The 15,138-nt window shown below is 45.7% G+C and overlaps 1 protein-coding gene across 2 annotated transcripts in view; it reads right to left on the minus strand.

The window, feature by feature from the left end:
* Positions 1–15,138, minus strand: part of LOC144152949 (uncharacterized) — a 40,896-nt gene that overhangs the window by 5,527 nt on the left and 20,231 nt on the right. For both annotated transcript variants that reach the window (XR_013319254.1, XM_077684537.1), the window contains exon 12: positions 6,343–6,511. Coding sequence is in view for 1 of the 2 variants with exons in the window: in XM_077684537.1 (XP_077540663.1) it covers positions 6,343–6,511 (169 nt within the window). In the remaining variant the exon portion in view is untranslated. The remainder of the gene's footprint in view (positions 1–6,342; positions 6,512–15,138) is intronic.

A 15,138-nucleotide genomic window follows, 5' to 3' on the forward strand; every position in this document is an offset into this window, starting at 1 on the left:
CCGAACACGGAGTCCACTCGAATACAGCATAACATGAAGAGGAGCAGCGCTGCCATAGTGGAAAGGGTAGGATAAGCGTGTGAAGGTGGGGTGCTTCCCCGCTCAAACGACGCAGACGGTGATGACTCCAGCGAAGGGGCAGCTGGCCTTGTCTAGTAAAGCTAGAAACCTTGTCGTGATTGCCACGGTGTTTAACGATGTTCTAAAGGGAGAGGAGGTAAAACTTGGCCAGGAGATAGCGACGGGGGTAAAGGGCCTGCGGGCGACGGCCCCAAATGTGCTCATTGCAGTCTGCACCGTGCCGGAGGTGACAAAGCTGGCCGTGCACACCGAACGGGCAGTACTCGCTGCTAACAGCGAGATCGTGAGGCACGGCAGGGAACTCGGGTTTGATGTGACAGACGTGAAAAGGGTAGTGGGCAGCATTGGACATAGGCAAGCTTTTCAATGGGACGGGATTCACTTCAGCCCCAGGCTAGGAAACAAGGTAGGGTGGCGCTTGGGTGGGAGAGCGGTAGCTTTTCTAGGGGGCCTCGTGCAGCTAAGGAAGGCAAACTAGGAGACAAAGGGGAAGTGAGGGACACATGCACACTCAACGCTGGGAGGCAGCCAGGCCTAGAGCTAACCTGAGAACCTACAGACATAGCTGAGAATGTAGACAGAGTCGATTAACGTGGAAACAATAGAGCGACCAATTTTATAAAAGACAAAAATAGACCCCGTAAGCGGAAAGCAAAAGGGAGAAACAAATGCAATAAATATTTAATCAGCTACATAATTATGAAGCCTGATGAGTGGGTAGAAATTGAAAACCAACTTGAATGGGAAGAAATGAACGTGTACGCTTTAGCAGAAACTCGCCTCCGAGACCTAGAAGTCCCACCTGTCATAGACAACTATGTCTGGGAAGGATGCAATAGGGCCACAGGAATGAAAAGAGGGGGAGGTGTTGGCATGCTTACTAAACAAGGGACCGACTGGTAGAGAGTGCATAAAAGCTGTAAAGAGACTCTATGGGTTAGAGGCACCATAGAGGGGAAAAATACATGGTTAGGAGTGGTGTATCTGTGGGCCGGCAGCAGAGTTAGGGAGGAAAATGAGGAAATGGTAAACTCTTTGAGAAGAGATACAAACGAGTTCAAAGATTCAGGTTAAATAATCTTAGTTGGAGATATGAATGCCCACATAGAAGATTTGGAAGGATACACAGATCACAACGGTTCTCTAGAGAGGAAAACTGTCAGGAAAACTGGCTTGTAACAGTAAACACAGAAAACAAGTGTGATGGACAAATAACGTGGGAAGGCGGTAACATACAGTCCAGCATACACTATAGTCTAGTCTCTGATACAGTATACGAAAGGTTGCGCGAAATGAGGATAGATGGAAAAGGAACAGACAGCTTAGGAAGTGACCACGAGTGGATTACCTTGCACTCTGGAGGCGCAACCCGGACAAATTTAGAAATCCGTACGACCAGAGGAACTAATTTGAACAATGAACAGTTAAATATCATTGCTGATATGATGGAAGATGAAATCAATAAAGACCCAGACAAAAATTGACATTACGACGAAATGACTGCGTTCAAAAGGGTAAGATGAAAGCAACGAAACCGATGGAAAGGGAAGACAAAGCCGAAAAGCTGGTGGAATAAGGAAATAAAAAAGGCTATTCACCAGCGAAGAAAGGCGTCGAGAGAACGTAGAGAAGTAAAAAGAACTGGTGGGATATCTACTGGGGGAAAAAACTAGAAGTGCAGAAAATGTTGCAAGCAAAGATCAAGCTGAAAAGCGAACAATGAATAGCAGAAATACGGAAGGGCAAAAGCGCATCCAAGAAGTTTTGGAACCATGTAAAATCACTAAGCTCAAAAAACGTAAACCATCAAAAATTCCTGATTGACGAAGAGGGGAAACATTTAGAAGGAGAGCACGCGTTGGCGCATATTCATTGAGTGATTAGTGAGAAGTTTAGGACAATAGTGGTAGGGAAACCTGCACCGATAACATCAGCACCACAGAAGACTGCGGAAAGGGAAATAATACCCCTGCTACACTAGGGTCCAAATGCCATTTGAACCAAATGTCATTTAACTCAAATGGGTTGCTCCGAATGCCATTCAGAATCCGCCGTGCTACACTACAATTTCGATGGCATTTGAAAGTTTTCACAACTGTTCGCTGTGCTGTAGTGGCGCTGTTGTTGCCCCGTTCCATTTTCGTACACTAATACCACAATCAAACAGGAGCAGTCCGAGGCAGTAAAGTCCGAGGCACCAGTTTTGACTCTAAATATGGCTGCCTTGCGTTGTTTTTGTTTGTGTTTTTTGCAACTGACCCACTGGTTTTGAGAGTTTGAAAATTAAATATGTTGATTGTAAATAAACAGTGTTGATGTTGATGTAAATAAACAGTGAACAAAGTTTCACGAACAACAATATTTTGTTTGTTTTACGTACAGAAGTATTATATTTTTTATTGCCGATCGAAGACGCTGCGTCTGAGAGTGCTGGAAATGGCATTTGAAATCTTAAATGTCTCTCTCGGTGCTCATTTGGCTCGAATGTCATTTGAGCCAAATGGCATTTGAAAACCTAGTGTAGCAGCACAACTTGGCATTTGAGTCAAATGACATTTGGTTCAAATGACATTTAGACCCTAGTGTAGCAGGGGTATAAGTTTGAGTGACCTTGATTGGAAAAGATCAGAGCAAAAGGTTTCCCCCAGACAGCAGTGGGCCCGGACGGAATACCAATGCAACTGATAAACCTGCTTGGACCTAAAAGTAAGGAATCGTTTATGAGGGCGATAAGGTGATAGAAACCAAACAAATACCAGCGGACTGGCTAGAAAGTAGGATGAATTTAATATACAAAGGCAGAGGAGACAAAGCCAGTATTGATTCATACAGACCACTCACAGTAACGTCAGTGGTGTATAGATTCGTAATGCAGGCGATAAAATCACAAATTCAAGCATGGATGGAAGAAAATGAAATATTTGGGGAACTGCAGAATGGATTTAGACAAGACAGGCGATTGAATGATAATTTGTTTGTGATAACACAATGCATTGAAATTGCAAAAGTGCAGAATAGACCATTGCAGAATAGACCATTATGAATTACGTTCTTGGACAATTAAGGGGGCATATGATAACGTAAAATGCTGAAACTCCAGGGATTACATGACGAGTTAATACAGTTCCTTATCGCACTCTATAAGGATAACAGAGTGCACCTGACATGGGAAGGGCAGAAATGCACCCAGCCAGTCAACACCCATCAAGGACTGAAACAGGGGTGCCCTTTGAGCCTAATACTGTTTATGCTTTACATGGCAGGGTTACAAAAGAAACTCAAAAGAAAGTCAATGACGGCTCAACCTAACGCATATGTTGCAAAGCGAAGTGGTACAACAACATATTCTAATATGTTATGCGCAGACGACATTGTTCTTTTAGCCGATAACCATAGCGATATGCGATGGCTCATAAATATTAGCGGTCAGAAAGCCACTGACCTCGGGTTAAATTTTAGCGCAGAAAAATTGGGAATAATGGTTTTCAATGACACTAGCACTGACACAGTGTCAATCCAGCATGGCGAATTACTGAGAGTGAAGCAATATAAATATTTGGGAGTGTGGATAAACGAAGAAGATAACTACTTAAGGGTACGGGAAAGCGAAACGCAGCTATAATGAAGCATAGATCTCTGTGGGGGTAGAACAAATATGAAGTAGTGAGAGGAATGTGTAAAAGAGTAATGGTTCCGTGTCTCACATTTGCGAATGCTGTACTACTCTGCTTAAAATCAGACGTTCTATCAGGCCTTGAAGTGAACCAGAGAACGGTAGGCCGTTTGGCCTTAGGAGCGCATGGAAAAACAACTAACGAAGCAGTGCAGGGAGATATGGGGTGGGCGTCATTTGAAGTTCAAGAAGCGCAGAGTAAAAAATGTTTTGAGAGAAAGGAGGCTGAGAGCAATGGATCAATGTAGGTGGGCAGCTAAGGTTTTTAGGTACCTATGCTTTAAAAGCGTGGACACGCAGTGGTTACTGAAGACTTGAAGGCTAGCGATGAAATACGGAAAGAACCGTGGAGAATCCAAAACAGCCAAGGTAACCAAAACAGAGGCAAAGCAGATAGAAACGAATAAATGGAGAGAAAAAATGGAAGCTTAAACATTGTTAGAGATGTACAGGGCTGAGAAATCGGACAGCAGACAGGAAAGATTTTACGGTAATTCCCAGGGCAGTGCTTTGTTTTTGTAGTTTGCTTGCGAACTAAGAGCTTCGTGGGGGAAGTATTCGCAAAATGATGGGGTATGCGTGGTCCGCGGAAAAGAAACAAAATATGCAGCACATAGTGCTGGAATGCGAGGGCATCCATCCAAATCTACTTGAAGGGAATATTGGGCTTCCAGAAGCCCTAGGATTTAAGGGTATCACAGAGGAAGTTAACTTCAAAACAGTCGAGGCGACAAAAAGAAGATTAGATTGCTGGTGGACGAAAAGCAGAGAGGGGGGAATACTGCCTAGGACAGCTACCACCTGTAACAGGGAAAAAAAAAAAGTATTTTGTGCGTAACAAGCTTTTTGTGCCTGCCCTAACAGCAGCGCTAGTACTAAACAAACAGTGTAAAACATTGGTATATTTGCTTTTTTTTGGTAAGATGACACGTCATCACCCCGCTACAAAGGGGAAACCAATAGCAATCATCAATCGTCAATCATCATCATGAGTGTGAGCACACGGGCATGCAAACCCCTTACTATATAATTTTAAAGGTGATAGCCTTTCTAGGGCTGAAGCGGGGGAAGAAAAAAAAGCGCGGCTTGAAGTAGTGGCGCAAGGCTGGGGAAACAGCGGAGCCATGGGTTGACCTAACTTCACTCCTGGAACCCGGTGTCAGTGGTGGACCGACCGGAATGGCCTAGCAAAATCCCGCCAAACTTCACCTCACCCTTCAGAAGTAAGCCTAGCCTAGCAAAACTGAGCCAAACGGGAAGAAGCTAGGTCGACCCCCCCAGCTCCCCCGTTTCTCCGGCCTCGCGCCAACAGTGCGAGCTGCACCAATTCTGCCCTGTGACGTACAAGGTGACAAGGAGAACAAAAGTTAACAAAAGAGCTGGTATATCTGCAGGGCAAACTTTGCGGTGCAATTGCGAGCTTGCACGGAAAGAGCTTATCCTTGTCTCAGATGTCCTTCACTGCATAACCCCACAATTCTATTTCAGGGTGCCTTAAGGAGTCTTTCGACAACTTACAGGAACTCCCGCCTACTGATGCTCAAGAATGCTGCAGACAGCGGCGGCACATAGGCAGCTCGAGCAACTCACAATGGGCTCAAAGGCATTAGATGTGCGAGCGGAGCACGGGATAAAGGCAAAAAACTCCGCATCCTTCACTAATACAATATTACTGAAATCAAAGGAAAATCACGGAAAAACAAACATGTGCGCAGAAAGGAGCTGCAAACAGCTTTTTGGAGGGGAAAAAAAAAGTGGGCGGTACTACTAGGGCAAGCTACCAATGAATGAGATTTGGGCTCATGCTCAAAAGTGTGCAGCATTGAGGAGATTACCATATTTACTCAAATATAATGTGCCATCAATTCTAACGAGCAGCTGATTTTGGTGAACAGAAAAAAGAAAAAGTGCAAAAATTCTCTGCACAAGACAAGCGCCGTTTATGGATGCAAGACCTTTATATATTATTGGGCTGGGCGGCTCTCATCACACATAGGCCGCAACATACTCCATAAGAAACTACCCATGGGGGCCGCCCTTCCAAACTCAAGTCGCGAAAACCTGGAAAAATACCCTTACAATGAGCTCACGGAAAGCTTTGATTGACGTTTATTTAACGTGCTCAACCACCTAGCAACTGTTCATTTCAGAAAAACATCTATAGATGCTTCTCCAATGAGCTCTCGCTGTTTGCCACTTTTGTGACGCCACAAACCGTAGTACCTAAAAGCATGCAGGGCATCGTCCCCTATTTTTAGGTTTCTGGCGTTTTCTGCCTTATTAAACAACTACTAGTTGCGAGAATACTGTATTTAGATTCTCGGCACCATATTCTATCGATACAGGCCAACTTATGTTCACCCTTCAGTGTCCCTTTAATGGAGTGGCTGGCTACAGACCACAAACGTGACAGGATTTGTCCATAAACACTTGACGTGGGATGAAGTATGGGAGTTTGGGGGCAAAGAGTGGAAGCAGCTAGCACTCGATAGACGTGGCTGGAGATCTTCGGGAGAGGCCTTCGTCCTGCAGTGGACAAAGCCACGCTAATGATGACATGACGATAACGGTGCCCCCCACCCCCTCACCTTTGGCGACCAGCTGGGCGGCCGGGTGGTGGTAGGCAGTGGTGCCGTCCAGCAGCGCGTGGTTGCTCACGGGAAACAGCTTGCTCTGGCCCAGCACCGTGGGCAGGCCGTTGGCCAGCGGCTGATGGCCGGACGGCGGCAGAGGCACTTGGGGCGCAGACAGCAGCTCCTGGCCACACACAAGACGGCGGTGAAAAGGGTCATTTCGCGAGCATAACACGCAGCACCAATTACTAGAGCTATTCATTTTTACTTGCGCTGGCTCCACTGGTGCAAGCAAGGCAGCATACGTTCATTCTTTTTTGAAATTTCAATATAGCTCCAGTGGCTCTCTGCACTGGCCTGCAAGACACCACACCCATCTGCACCCGTTCCGGTAAAAATCAGCCTCTACTATTTAGTTGATCAATGGAGTTTAAAGGAACAGACAACCGATTTTTGTCGAGTGTATATTCTCTATCCCAAATGAAAGGGCATCACTTAAAGCACCTTGACGAGAAACGGTTTTGCTGATAACGCCCTAGAACTTTTTAAATCAAAATTTTTAAAATTTACGAGCCGTATGTGTCCCTCCCAAAAATAATGCTGGCAACCATGACATAGAGTAGCTCAGCAACATGCTTTTGTCTGCATGCGAAATGAAAAACAACATCTAAAAAAAAAAAAGTTTGAATCGCAGGTTTTCCTGTTCGTTTATGCGTTTTTTTAAATGCAACAATCTATTGTGCACCAATGCGCCATCTGTTAGGATAGACGATAGGTAGGATCTGGCTTCACGTTGTGGAGGCGGGAAGTTCGATTCTCCCCAGGCGCGACACGTTTTTTTTTTTTTTTGTAAGCTGCCGTTGGCGTATTTGGAAACTGAAGTCAAATATTTTGGCAGAACAAACGCCCTTGACTCAGGCAGAATCGTCAAAGCTCCTTCACTGGGTCTGTTTACTGAACGCTGCTGTTGATTCTGGGCATGAGGCTCAGTCAGCCACACTGAGAGCAACCATGCAACGGCGGGCGGCGTGTCTTTAAAATTTTCAAAATAATGTTTAGAAATACATGTTAACCTTGTACAAATACTTGTGTTCAAAGGTTTTCAATTCGTAAATAAACGTTTCAGCAGTTACAGTAGCTGCTAGGTTTGCAGGTCACGTGACAGGGACATATATTGTAGTGTCAAGTTTCGACACTGCGAACCGCCACCCTTCCGATTTCAGGAAGTTTGCTGCCAAATTAAAATTATTTCTGCCAATTTGTTTAGAAATTGCTTGTGGTCACCGGGCTATGTAAAATGCTGGCTTTCATATGAGCAAGAGAACATTTACGCGACAAAAATCGGTAGTTCGTCCCTTTAACCCTTTCGTGACGCCGGGGAAATTGGCCACCTTTTAGGTGTCTAAAAAAGAGTCCCTTTTGTATGGCTAAATATATTAATTTAGCATTCATTGGTAGTCATCTGAGTGCTCCTTCCAATCAAGCGCTCCAAAATGTGACTGCAATAATGCTTGCAAAAAAGAGGGCAAAATCGAACTTTTTATTCGGACACCCAAAACTTGGTAGAGTAGTAGCTTTATATCGATGTAGCTTTAGATGTGGCTCTATGTAGATGTAATAAAAAGATCCGCAGTAAAAACATTTACAGTACACATTCTGGGGATAAGCATTGCCAGAACGCATCAAAAATAGAAGAGGGTTGAAAAAAAAAAAACGCTAGTACTTGTAATGCCCACTCCTTGCACTGAAGCAGCTCTTCCGATTCAAGCTGATTTTGAATGGAGCTATGGAAGATATATGGCGGGTTTACATTTACGAAGCCAACACATCCTCCCCATGCAAAAACATTCTTAACGACCGACTTTATGGCACATGGTCAAGTCTACTATGCCTATAAATCTGCTTGAAGTTAAAAAACAAAACAAAACAGCAATACAGGGGTGGAATGGGTGAACACTTGGTAACATTCAGAGCTGTATTGAAGTCTTGTTTGCAGAAACTACGCCCTTGAATCGAAGCTCGCAAAGCTTTCACCCAGGAGCTCTCGTGCAGCAAAATGGCCCATTACCAAAAAACTCCAGCACTGCAGCGCCACCTTAGCAAAGAAACAATGCTGAAACTGTTTCAGACTTTGTCAGGACAGACAGGTTTAATTGAAACCACCACCACAGCTCCAGAAGTACCGCAACATGAAAACAAAGCTAGATAGTAAATAGCGGGTGGAAAGCAGGACCAATTTGAGCGCTGTCCTTGAATGAAGTGATATATATAAATTGTTTTTTTGGTTTTGTTTTGGTTATTCCTTACACAATTGTGACTCATGTATTCTTGTATATTGTACGTTTCTTGTCCACTCCTGCTTGGGCTGTCAAGCCTGCAGTATTAAATAAATAAATATCCGATGACTGGGTGTTGTTATCCTTTGACTTCTACCTGCAGCTCATTATTGGAAAAACCAGGTGTAGATGCAGAGAACTTATGAGCACACTCTTTTTTTTCGTGGAACAGTGGTTGTGAGGAAGGTGCCACACCGAGTCAGCTCAAAGTTGGGCGCCAGTGTAGTAGCACCAAATATGAATTTTGCGGCGTCGGAATTAAATCGAAACTTGTTGTAAATGATTTGCAAACGGCCCCATAGTATTTCAATCTGTGATGGGACTTTAAATCCATCGCAAATTCACAATTAATCAAAGTGCCGCGTCGGCCTGCACACACGTAGCTCAGAAGAGTATTTACTTACACGAAGCATTTTTAATTAAGCCTTTAAGGTTTGTCTTATACGCTTAAAATCAACAGGGCGTATCTATTGTTACAAATTGTAGCCAATAAAGTTTTTTTTTCCCGGAAGTGTGGGGGCGAACAGGAACCAAATCGAAAGGCTCTGGGTGATTTGGCAGGGGGCTCAGCATGGTAATCGTGCTGAAAATTTTGGAGATTGTGGCCTGAGTGACGAACTAGAGATGTTGTTGGTATGATGAAGAATAATATAACTTTATATACAACTATACATGTTAACAAAGCTGAGTACATTCGTAATGAAAGAAAAACTTCAAAACTGCAGTTTGACTCCAGCTCCAAGTGGGTGATGATCCCTTGAGTGCATCAAACCCCAACTCTCCTCTTTCGTATGCTCCGAGTGTACACAAACCACTCGAGTGAGAACGACCGGGACTCTTTTCCCGGCTCAAGATACGTCAAATTGCCCGTAACACAGCTGTATCCTTAACTTCTGATGCCATCCTCAATCTGCCTCTCGCTTAGGGGGCTTATAAATTCCAAGCCTAGCATCAACGGTGAAGACCCCAAGTTTCATGGGAAGCTGTCTAGCTCGAAATCTCAGCCAAGACCCTCTTTTATAGCAGAACCTTGGCATTTCGTTGTCACTGCAATGCCCCTAAAGTTCTCCACCTGCATATATGGGAGGGCTCAAAGTTGCAAAGTACGCGCAGGCAGATGTCACTCATAAAATCTGCCAAACAGTTAGCTGCCACGGCTTACGGGCCAAAATCCCGTACGTTACCCGCCCAGACAAGAAAGCACGCAGTGGTCAGAACCAAGGAAGTTTGTATACAACCTCCTTTGTCAGAACACGAGACACCTGTGAAGAAGGTTCAAGGGTGGGGAGAAGGGAGCTCAGACGTGCGGCACAACGCAGCCTTCCTATCGCAGCACGATTACCATAAAAATGTCGCTTGTTTCAGGAAGAGTTAGGTATAAACTAACAGCAATGCAAACAATATCATTTGCATTATCATTTTGAGAAGATCACTCGCGATTGTGTCTTGAAAAGTGCAACACTCCAGGTAGTGCAAACGAAGTGAATCACTTCAGCGAGAAATATCGTCGGTATCACCCTTATGCGATTCGAGTAATCCACTAGCGTTGCGGAACGGGTGGTCATCGCAGAGAACTTCCTCGTCAAGCGATATACACTGAAATTTCTAGAAGACACTGTGTACCCAGATATCTGAGCCCATAGGGCAGTGATTAAGTTGTCAATAATTGAATTTAACGCCCCTCAGGTTTGAACAGGGCACAATGTTCTTCAGAAATCATTTCATTATTCGAATGCCTGACCCTTGCTTATACCGAAATGTGTGCGCGCCGAAACGTGCGGGTAATGAGAGGTCCATGTACCGAAAAGACTATCGAAACGACCTGTGCCGAAAAAGACCGGAACCGAGCTCGGGGCCTTTTGTATGTGGCTTCTTATAGGCCCCTCGAGCTGTGTACCCGCGACTTTTGGTCCAAGACATCTTCTCAGAAACCTCGGGAAAACAAGGAAGAGAAGGAGGAATAGTTAAATTGAATTTAAATGGACTCGTAAGTTATCAACCATAACCTATCACGAATTCGTCAGCTTCGGTGTGAAAGTGAGGTTGAAGCTTCTACCTTCAACTTTCGATTTGGGCAGCAAATGCACTCAAGAACGTTTTTCTTCATATGGTCGAGCGGGGCCCCTGACAGCTGGTGGCCCGGGGCTGCAGCCCCCGTAGCCCCCACCTTAATCCGGCCCTGATGACGATTACTGAGATATCGAGAATGATAACGATAACTTTGTACGCAAAGCACATGGTTTTACAGCATGGTTTCTCAAAGTGGGTTCTGCGGAACCTAGGGGCTCCGCAGGCCCCTCTTTGGGGTTTCCCGAGCCACTGATAAATTTTCCCTCCTTCCACACTCGCCAAGTAACTTAGATTCGCGGCGAACCGGAGGTGCGATCGATCTAAGGAACCTGCATTACTTATGCCCGAGTGTCAGTAAGCACATCTCAGTGCATAACACAAAGGCGCAAGCTGCGCAATAAATCCCGTCAGCAGCTTGTAGCCAGCCAGACTTCGCAAACAGGCCGCGTGGTTAAACTATTGCACTTGAATCTTGGCCTCATATTACAGTCGAATCCCGCTACAACAAAATTGACGGGACGTGCGAAAAATTTCGTTGAAGCGAAAATTCGTTGAGGCGAAATCTGCCCCAACACACCACGGAAAGGCCAGAAAAATAGCCCCGTGCGTTTCCGCAACATTGGCAGCATAATACAATGTTTAGAAAAAGGAGTGACGCGCAATAACTCATGTTTATTCGGATAACAAACATACCAATGGTTATCTGTTTTTTCACCACCCAAAGAACGCGTTACGGAGGGGGGTGAAGATATGCAGGCGCAAAACGTATCGCTGTACAACAAGGCGTGTCCACCAAGCTGATTACTTGCAGATAGCTGCTAGGCCGTGGGAAGCCCCCCTCTCGCTTGTGGCAGGAGCAGTGCCGTTATCTTATCCTCTGACAGGGCACGGCAGCTACTGACCTTGGCAGGTTAGACGCGCTTGCATTTAACACAACTGCGCGCTCATGACTAAGATAGGATGACTAGGCTTCAAGACCAAACGCGCAAACATGATTTTCGCTCTTGGCTATGAAGAATGGTAGAAGGAAAACGGCAAGGACAGCTGCTCACAACGCATACATGACGGCACCGCGCCAGCAGCGGAGCACATTCATGCAATTTCAACTGGATACGGATTGGCTGTAGCTCTGGGGCTCCGCCTTGGCGAAGCGGGCCTGCGCCTCGTGTAAAGACGGCCAGCCACATCGTTATCACCATCAAGCAATGGCGTGCGCCTATGAGTTATTTTTTGTTTTGTTTTGGGTGGCGGTGTGGTCGCAACGCGCATTTTCGGTGAAACTAAGCGTCCTGAATGTATAAAAAGTTACAGATAGCTGGCGCTATGCTTATTTTATTGTAAAATAATTGTTCAAACCTAGCCCGAATCATCGAAAATTTCGTTGAAGCGAAAGCAAGCCTGACAATTGGTTTGTTGTGGCGAGGACTTTGTTGCATTGACTTCTATGGCTAGCTGACGGGGAATTGGAAATATTTCGTTGAAGCGGAAATTTCGTTGAAGCGGCGTTCGTTGTAGCGGGGTTCGACTGTACCTCCGTGAGCATATCTCGTGTTTGGAGATAGGTGCCGCCAGCATACACGCTCGCGTGAAGTCGACACTCACGTGCAATAAATGCAAAAGCAAGCAAGCTTGCTTCCTTTTGAATTTATTGCACGTGAATGTAGCATGAATGGAATGAAAAATGGCGACAAGGGGTGGGGAGGGGGGGGTTCCTTGGCACTTAACGGAGCTTAGCAGGGTTCCCTGAGACCAACATGCCTGAGAACCCCTGTTTTGCAGAACCGAAACCGAAACGGGTTGGAATTCTAATCTTGGACATCGTCCAGTCACATCGCGTCTCGAATGCGCATAACAGCTGTTAGTTGTTGCGGCCGTTGCAGATGTTGCATGGTATTTTCTCTGCTTTCAGGCTTTATAAGTTAAATACTGCTTTATCAACTGGATGAACGATGAGAAGTGTTTATTTTACCCAGTCTGCAATGCAAACAAAGACAGAAGACTGACAAAGTCGCTCCAGTGTCCCTGAACGCTTTCGTGACCGTGTGTATTCCCATTGATAGTACACTACCGGTGAATACAAATTCAAAAATTGGCACTCCCTGAGCGCTTCTGGACATGCAACACCATCCAAAGGGTAAAGGAGGAAGTACTGTATCTACTCGCATAATGAACCCACTCGCGTAATGAACCCTCCCCGCACTTGTCTTCTTGAGAATTTACTTTTTTGTCACTTTGAATAAAAAATGCTGCGGGGATATGTTTTTATCTCAGCATGGTTTCTGATGCCGTAGACGATCGCAGTGACTTTATATCGTGCTACAGTATGCACACAAATGCTAAAAACGCATTCCAAGAAAAAGAAATCGCAGCAGTAGCCGGAGACGTGAGCAGGAATGCTGCGGCTCACAATTTAAAAATTGCGCGCTTGCAGTGCGCCACCTGCTGAACACAAAACAAACCTTGCGCCGTAAAAACATTGCGGCGTGCGAACAAAGCGCAAAATGCACTCCACACTCCTTCCCTGCTCTTTGCCGTTCTGGCTGGTTTTGGCATCGTGCGAACAAAGCACTAAACGTACTCCACACTCCCCTGCTCTCGCTGTTCTGCGACTTCGCCATGGCGCTCCGTGGTGGTGGTGTTCAGCTGTGTTCCGATCTTTTTTTGTGCTCCTGGTGCACGTGTACGATAGGCCAGTACACGAGCTGCACAGGCGGTTTTAACCCTTTGAGGGTTTTTGCCGTACGTGTACTGTGGCGGTTTTCCGTCCCGCAAGGTCTTTGCCGTACGGGTACGATTTCGAGCATCCGTTTGAAATTTCGCGCCATATTAACGATGCATGCTTCCTGGGAGGTGCTGCCACCTCCTGGGACTAACAAGAAGTGTTTGAAATTTGATTGTGCTACCTTCTTGCGGTGAAAAACAGAACTCTCTGGCTTTGGCGCGTTACGGTGTCTGTACGTGTCAACGCGTTTCGTGGTTTCAGTTTCGCCACGTGATCGCATCGGAGGCGCGCAAAAATTGATCGGCGCTCGCTATCAGGGGCGGCGGAAGTTGATTTCGATCTATATTGGCGCTGCTCTTATCTTGTTTATTACCCACGCTCACTAGGTATTCTTGCCCTCCTTGCTTGGAACTGAAGTGACCTAATCGGAGACTCCGTTGCGGGGGCGGCGGAAGTTGATTTCTATCTATATTGCACTGCTATTAGCTTGTTTATCACCGGCGCGCATGAGTTATTCTCACTCTCCTCGTTTACTGGGTTGCCTTCGAGTTCTTCAGATGCACGGCAAAGCGGCGATAAGGCCCAACGAACTGCCCGCTCTGATGACACCGACCGCGATGACTCTTCTGACTCTGAGTTTGCTCCTTTCACCGAGTCTGAATCGGAAGACAGTCTTTCTTCGGAAGAAGACAGCTCATTTTCGGACATGCGCTTTATGCGTGCAGACTGCGATAAGGCACTGTGCGTAGACCCGTGTTTCAAGGAATACCACACTCTGAAATACTATTGAACATTTTTCAGTTCTAAGTGCTGCTGACCCCCGAAATACTGTTCCTGATAATTTTCTACCATTTAATCCTGACTTTAGATGTTTTGTACATTCCAAATCCGCAATGAACTAATTTGACCACCAGGAAAAGTTTTTTTCAAAAAAATTCGACCCTCAAAGGGTTAAACTGACGGTGGTGGAGCATGCGTTGATGCACATAGAAACCGCGCGGCAGGGCGGCACTTCAGTGTTGACCCACTGCGTGTATGCTATGGACGAAAACGTTTTTGGTCGGTGAACAAGGATCGTCGTGGGTTTCGTGGGCCCAAAAAAGGGAAAGTTTCCGGGTGTGAGAAAAGAAGTTTTGGAGTGCCTTGATGGCACGGAAGACGGTGCGCTGTGGGCCGACTACGAATGTGAAGCCGCAAGTGACTTCTGTGAGTAGGACAGCTCCGTGGCGAGTAGGGGGTCACTAGCATGTTGGGAATAAAAAAGAAATTACCAGGTGTTTTTACGAAAATGGTAAGGCTCTGACGCACTTCTTTCAGCAACTTTATTGTGTGGAATTTGAACTTTTAAAAAATCTGTTGCAATTTTTTCCCGCATAATGAACCCTACCCCCAAATTCATGCGGAATTTTGTGGAAAAAAAGTGGGTTCACTACGCGAGTAAATACGGTATTTCATCAGTTTCGCTTTCAAGTTTGTTTTCACTGCCTGAAGGGAGGGGGGAAGGGGGAGGGGGGGGGGGGGGATTTTTAAATGTTCTTCGCCGGCAGAGAGACGAGCTCACATTTCGGTTATGGCGTTGACGCCGCTCGCCGATGCTTCACAAGAACGGCAAATTTTCAGCTGGAATCTGAGGATGATGCTAGCAGCACAGACACGGAAGACGACTTAAATTCCTTCCTTCCT

The sequence above is a fragment of the Haemaphysalis longicornis genome, unplaced genomic scaffold, assembly GCF_048455015.1.
Source record: "Haemaphysalis longicornis isolate Haplotype H1 unplaced genomic scaffold, Haemaphysalis longicornis Haplotype H1 scaffold_9, whole genome shotgun sequence".
In the NCBI taxonomy this organism is placed as follows: domain Eukaryota; kingdom Metazoa; phylum Arthropoda; class Arachnida; order Ixodida; family Ixodidae; genus Haemaphysalis; species Haemaphysalis longicornis.